This window comes from Haemaphysalis longicornis, unplaced genomic scaffold (assembly GCF_048455015.1).
Source record: "Haemaphysalis longicornis isolate Haplotype H1 unplaced genomic scaffold, Haemaphysalis longicornis Haplotype H1 scaffold_2, whole genome shotgun sequence".
NCBI classification, from domain to species: domain Eukaryota; kingdom Metazoa; phylum Arthropoda; class Arachnida; order Ixodida; family Ixodidae; genus Haemaphysalis; species Haemaphysalis longicornis.
Window position 1 is genome coordinate 219,448,369 of NW_027526295.1, and position 6,926 is coordinate 219,455,294.

A 6,926-nucleotide genomic window follows, 5' to 3' on the forward strand; every position below is an offset into this window, starting at 1 on the left:
GGGCATTCAAGTTCGTAAGGAATTAGCAAATACAACCAGTTACTACATTTGTACTAGCCTTTTTGTTAAGATCTGTAATTCTAGAACACTGTGACCTGACTGCTGGCCTCGCTGGCCGAACATTTGGGTTGGTGTGATATGCCTACGACGTGGGAGGGAAACGGACATTCCCATGTTTGTCCGCTAGAATGATGCTCGAGTCCTTCCAAGTTTCAATCACCTAATTAGCCAGGAAGTATGCTCAATCTCATATTACAAACAGGCGTGTCTTGATTCGTGCACCCCTTGGACTGCGCCTAGCTTCGCTGGTTATCCTTCTTCACAGAGTGGAAGGCCACTAAATTTTCCTAAATTTTCTTTTCAGGAATGATGTATATTGGTGTTCGGTACGCGACTGCCGTATGGACATAAAGGCGGTGTGCGTGCTTTGAACTGATCGCGCCAGCGATGTGAACTTGTGCAGTGCGGTGAGTACTTCCAGTTTGCTTAATAAATTTATCTCTCTCTCCCACAACTCCACAAGGCAATCATCCAGCTCACGCACCTCATTCGGCGCATCCGTGGCTCCAACGGCCTCAAAGAATCCGACACCTGCAAATTCGTCCAAGCCCTCCTCATCAGTCGCCCCACGTATAGCTGCCCTTTCGTGAACCTCGAAAGATACAGGAAGCTAACAACAAGCTGGACGCCCTGATCCGCAAGACCTACAAAGCAGCCTTAGGCCTCCATACCTACACCTCCAACACACGCCTCCTCCAACTTGGCCTCCACAACACATTCACCGAAATATTGGAAGCCCAAGGCACTTCCCACCTGCACCGACTCTCCTTCACACCGGCCGGTCGACGGGTAATCCAGCTCATTGGAACACGGCCTGCAGCGGCGGCGCGCGCATGCCGCCGCCGCTTTAGCCCGGCCGTGATTGGACGCACGGTTTTTTCTGAGATTAACAGCGTAAAGGAACGGTACAACAGAGGAGTAGACTAACACAGCCCTGTGTTAGTCTACTCCTTTGTTGTCCCGTTCTTTCGCGCTGTTAATCTCAGAAATTTCCGCCTTGATCCCTTCTACAACCGAGGCCGCCGCAACGCCCGCGTCCGATTCCTCACCCGCTACAGCGACCGGCTGGTGCCCACTCGGCACCCCTTCGTTAGTGGAATGGGCCGCCGCATTTGAGTGCGCAGCCATAACATTTAGGTGGTCTTGTGAGCAGAAATGCCCGTAAAGATAAATCTAGGCGGATGTGTTGCGTTTCGGAATGCACTAACAGCTATGTAAATTTGTCGGACTCTTCTAAGGTGGAATACGCAATCCTCATTGGTATGCGCAGTTATGCTTTTTGCGGGCCTGTACGCTTGGCGCCAGACGTTTGGAGTACGAACGAAGGTATTAGTATTCATTTATTTCGGTCACAGGCACTTACGTACGATCGCTTTGACGACCGTGTGGTAGTGGACATGTTGCGGCTGTTTACAATTTTTTTGTGTAACCGTCTTTTATTTCTGAAGGCCTTTTATTTCCGAAGAGTGACAGCTCGGGAGTTTGGGAGTAGGGGTCATTTCATCGAGAGTCGATGTGATTCAACCATCCAACAGCTCCAGCTACATGCCCTTTTCCCCCACCTCCCATTTCCCCCTTTTTTGAAATAAAGGCCAGCACCGCGATTGACTGCCAAGGCGTTAGAAAATCTGACAAGGTGGGTAAATTAACGTCAACAATTGGCTTTTAATGCGTTAGCATTATGTGCCGAGTACCTCAACGCGAATACCGCCTAATGCCTTGTCAATACATTTTGTCGTTAAAAAAGCGCAAGATTAAATCACTGGAAGAGGGAACACTGGAGGGAATCACTGGAACACGCTGAAGTGATTTGCACTGTGAGCGAACAAAGAGCTCACAGTGCAAATCACTTCAGCGTGTTTTTTTCCTTTCCTAGGGTTGTGACGTCACTTTTTCCTCATGTATAAATTGCAAAACGCAATAAAGCAACCCCAGTTGTTTGTCAGCGCTTGTACTGTCTTTTCGTCCGTTAGTCCCCGTCTCTGCGCTGTTTTTTCCCCCTGAGATGTCAAACCAACGAGCCCAATCCCAAGCTTTAGTCAAGTTCATTTCTTCTACACCGGGTACTGTTCCTTTGTTTGTCGTCAACAACCCTTTAATGTGTATCTCCGGGATCGTCCACGCAAGCTGTAGGGCTCGCCTGTTTTCGTACGCAATTCGCAATGCGTACGTCCCACCTGCAGTGGCAGCTTTGACAGGTGTGGTGCCGCCGTCTCCGGGCCACAGCGCAAGAATTTGCCGAATTCTCCGCTCTGAAGCGTACCGACAAGTCCGCTTCCTCAAGGTGCGCGCGTGCCTTAAATTGGCGCACTCAGTGCACGCTGAAGCCGAATGCCCCAGCGAGCAAGTGCCCCAGCGAGTAAAGTGTGACCTGCAAGTGGCCTCTAGGACCATTGAGTTCGTCTGGAGAATGATGCTTGCCTCCCTACCAAGGAAGCCCCAGCACAAGGGCCCAGATCAGAAGATTCACTTTTTGGGCGTTGCATCTCTACCCCAGAAGGTAGAAGAAACACTCAAACTCGGTCCAAAGTTCGCCACACACCCCAACCTTGACAAGCTGGAACTTCTGTCGCTTGTGAGGACGACGGTATCGAAAGCCAGCGCTGAGGATGAAGAAAGATGCATCCATGAAGGTGTGGACGTTCTGCCACCCTCTGGAATCCGTTCCTCCCGCACAAGAAACGTGGTGAGAGAATTGAGGGCGACCAACACAAAGCTGCTCCTCTCAGACAAGGAAGGTGGATTCGCAGCAGCCAGCGAGTCTGTGTACAAGGCAAGAGCAGACCTAGCCATATCGGGGAACTTCCGTGAAATCGTTAGAGCAAAGCCTGACCGGAAGAAAAAGGAAGCAATCCAGATGTGTGAGAGGTGGGGACTGTCAAATTTAGCGTCAACACTCAAGAAGAGTAAGGGTGCCACCCTTCAAGTGTTCTTCTCAGCGAAGACTCACAAAGAAGGTTGCCCTTTTCGGGCGATTGTGACAGAAAGAGGCTCCTGGCAGCGCGCCCTCGGCCGCTTTCTTCAGGCCCCCCTTGCAAGGCTCGGCGTGGACGACCCGTTCCTTGTGCGATCCTCCTGCGAAGTCTCTGACTTCTTTCTCGAGTCACAGTCAGCAAAAACTCTGGACGCGTTTTCCATCGACATCAAAGACCTGTACTACAATCTCCCACGTGGCTCAGTACTGAAGGCGGTCAGCGATGCGGTGGACCAGTTCGGCAATGTAGGATTCCAAAGTGAGTGCGAAATCAGCACTGGCAAATTCTTAGAAGCCCTGAACTTCTATCTGGACTCCACGTATGTGGAATACAGTGGCAGCCTCTACCTGCAGAAGGAAGGTGTATGCATCGGGTCGTCCCTTGCGCCGGTCTTAAGTGACCTCCTGCTGGCATCGTTGGACCGACAACTTCAGATGGCCTTGGAAGGGAAGAGCGTCGTGAAGACGTTCCGTTATGTCGACGACTACCTAGTTGTCTTCAAAAAGAAATGTGGGGCAGAGGCGGAGCAAGTGGGTGAGCTACTCGATGTTTTTTCCTCAGTGCTGAGTCCATTTTCACTCACCACAGAAGGGCCTGTTCGTGGAACCATACGTTTCCTGGACATGAGCCTGACTTTCTGTGGCCACCATGTATGCTGGGAATATGCCCCCAGAAGCCAGAAAGGTTTTCTGCCGTTCTCGTCAGCCCACACGAGGCTCGTTAAGCGAGGCATCGTGCGGGCAGCCCTGAAAAATTCTTTGCTTCGTTCATGTCACCACAGAATGTTCCCGAGTCTGCAGGCGCAGACCGAAAGGCTTCTCATCGCAGGCTACCCGCGGACTTTGCTGCTCACTGTCGCGGAGAGTGTGTTGAAGTCGACGACATCTAAGGAAGCACCTCAAACGCAGGAAACGAGGCGCGGGCGCATCAACGTCATCCCATATGTGCACAAAGTGTCGCACGGGCTCAAGAAGATAGCACAAAAGGCTGGAATAAGAACAGTGTTTTCCGCACCAAACAAGCTACGGAGAATGTGCAAAGCCGTGAATGACACGACACCACCTAAGGCGGACTGCAGCACTAATCATGCTACGCGCTTCGTCCCCTGCCGCACCAACGTGGTCTACGAGATTCCTCTAGAGTGCGACGCTGTGTACGTTGGACAGACGGGAAGATGCATCAATGAACGCCTGCGCGAGCATGCGTATGCTCTACGTGTCGGCAGCGGGAGCCACCTTGTCTCGGGTGCATCCCATTTTTAGATAGAACCAAGGTTCTAAAGCGCTACACGGAATCACGCACACGCGAGATTTTCGAAGCCTACTCAATAGCGAAAAAAGGAAGAAAGAAATGTGTCAGTCAGGCTTCAGTCGCACTTCTTCAAAAAGAGATAGCGTATATCGACAGATAGCGCTTGTCAGGTTCTAAAATACTCTTTGTTCGCTCACAGTGCAAATCACTTCAGCGTGTTTTTTTCCTTTCCTAGGGTTGTGACGTCACTTTTTCCTCATGTATAAATTGCAGAACGCAATAAAGCAACCCCAGTTGTTAGTCAGCGCTTGTACTGTCTTTTCGTCCGTTAGTCCCCGTCTCTGCGCTGTTTTTTCCCCTTCAAATAATATTAACGCCGAAAATTGGTGTCAGTGCTCCTTTAAACGACAGGAGAAATTTTGACAAAGTAATGCAAAAAGAAGCACATGACTCCGATTATAGCACAACGTACAATGCGTATACATTATAATTACAAAGTAATTACAAATAATTACATTATAATTACAATTATTGTACTCGTACGTCAAATTGAGGCCACCGAAATTGACATCGTAAGACCTCAAGCGCGACGTTAGGCCTAAGCTCTGGTGCACACCCAGTGGTTGCTGCTGCTGTTGAGGGAAATATAATATAACCACCGATTAGAACATTCTGGACACCCGTGGTGCATTGGAAAGCGCTTTATACGCAGGGAGCGCGTGGTGGTACATGTAGCGCTGCCGCCCGTGGTGCTTTGAGTCCTGGGTTATGCATAATAATCAATGAATGAATTACTTAAACGGGAGCACTAGAAGAATTATGTGTCCTTACCCTGAACCCTGATGCTAAGTTCTTTTCTTTCACTCACTGTATGGAATGGAACCTGCAGTTGCTTTACGGTGGTGTTTGCAACCTGCATGCATCTCCGTGCCGCTCCCCGGACAAAAGCCTGGCGCGCGATAGCCGGCTGCTTATCAGCTAAGGGGCCGCCGCTGCAGCCGCTTCAGCAACCGCCGATGTTCAGTTGAGCACGAGTGCGCAGCACTGAAAGCGGGCTTTCTGTCGAACTGGAATCCGCGGCATGCGGCAATCAGACGCGCAACTCTTGCGCTACGCGATATACAGGAACTCTAATGGCGCCGATATACCGCCATTTCGCGGCGTTTCTCTCGAATTATCTTATCTTAATGAAGCGAGACTTTTTTTTTTGCAATTGTTGCAATTTCGCCTTCGCAGTGCACGCACCCTTTGCTCTGGACATTGTAACTTTTTTAAATGGGGGATATTTGCATTTCGCTCTCTCATGTAAGAGAACATGTATTGTTCGCAACTGATGATGATGATGATGAATAACGAAAAAATAGCGCAAAAAAAAAATAACGCATCCCACCGTAACGTCAGTCGTTTTGTGAAGCGAGGCGTGTATATTTAGAGCTAAATGTCCTGCTGCCACGTGTCCTGGAATTTTCCGCCGCGCCGTACGTCTTGTGGTCCTCGTACGCATAAATGCTTAATTGTTTCCTTAATTTGGTGGGATTATTTCGTCGATTTTTGTCAAGAACGTGCTGTCCAAGTAGCACTTTTTCGGCACAACTTCCCCTTGACACTGATACATTAACCCGTATTCTTGGACCTGATGACACGGACAAAATTTATTAGCGTGATGCTCTGGCCGTCTCTTCAACTGTAGTGCCTGTGGCTACAATATATTCTAGGCACTACACTTCAACATTCTTTTGGAAACGCCGTGGTTGTTGACCAAACTGAGTATGTGCATACAATGAGAGAATGTCGGCAACCATTCGGTTACTTCAGTGGTACAACGCTTGCATCACTTGAAGTACCGAAAACAGTGCGGTATCAAAATGGTCGGCCCGCGGCAGCCATTTTTGTACGCTGACTGACAATTCGAAAAAAAAAAAAAAAAAAAACCAATCATGTTAGGCTTGGGATGTAGTGAAAGTGGGGTTTGTCTCGCGCAACAAAGTGACCACACCGATCGCTAATTGAAACTAAAGTGTTTATTCAACGTCATTAAACGAACCCCTCCCCCATCGAGCACGCGCTAGCTCCTGCGTTCGGAACATCATGAGTGGCGCGGCGCGGGAGTAAGAATCTTGAGCGCACGCCGCGGGTCACTGTAACGCTAACGCGAGTGAGCGTAAGTGTGCACCCATTACGGGTTATGCGATGTCTTCATTTAAGTTTCCTAACATCATAACAAAGCACCAGAAAAGTTGTGACTTCTGGCTTCACGGCACCGTGTGTGCACCTTTCAGTCACAACAATAATTATACAAGTTTTATAACTTCAAATACGGTGACAAATAAAAAGTTCTAGTTCTTTTAGCACGAAAGCTTCGCATACACGTACACGCAAGCGGCGTGCGGGCGGCAGGCGACGTGCGAGCTGCTTCCGTCCTGACCTGACGACCTGACCACCACGACCTGACGCACGCGGAAAAACACTAAAAACCAGTTCCTAAAAAAATCAAAGAAATCTTGATAAAACGCAAATAACGATAGAAAAACGTTATGCATAATATTTCTTTTCTACAAAACATAGTATACAAGTTATGGACAGAATGGGTCACGTGACAGTGCAATCGCTCAATAACGTTGGCAGAAGTCTACCGAGGAG

At 49.2% G+C, this 6,926-nt stretch overlaps 1 protein-coding gene across 1 annotated transcript; it reads left to right on the forward strand.

Annotated features, from left to right (window-relative positions):
* The first annotated feature begins 2,470 nt into the window (after positions 1–2,470).
* Positions 2,471–3,662, forward strand: LOC144168506 (uncharacterized). Its single transcript, XM_077697476.1, has 2 exons — positions 2,471–3,565; positions 3,624–3,662. Exons 1-2 carry the CDS (start codon positions 2,471–2,473, stop codon positions 3,660–3,662), a joined length of 1,134 nt encoding a protein of 377 aa, XP_077553602.1.
* The last annotated feature ends 3,264 nt before the right edge of the window (positions 3,663–6,926 follow it).

Excerpts from the sequence above, each read along its gene's own strand:
- LOC144168506 (XM_077697476.1), top strand. The coding sequence starts at position 2,471 with ATGATGCTTGCCTCCCTACCAAGGAAGCCCCAGCACAAGGGCCCAGAT. Across the intron at positions 3,566-3,623 it reads GTGGGGCAGAGGCGGAGCAA|AAGGGCCTGTTCGTGGAACC; the intron begins GTGGGTGAGCTA and ends CACTCACCACAG.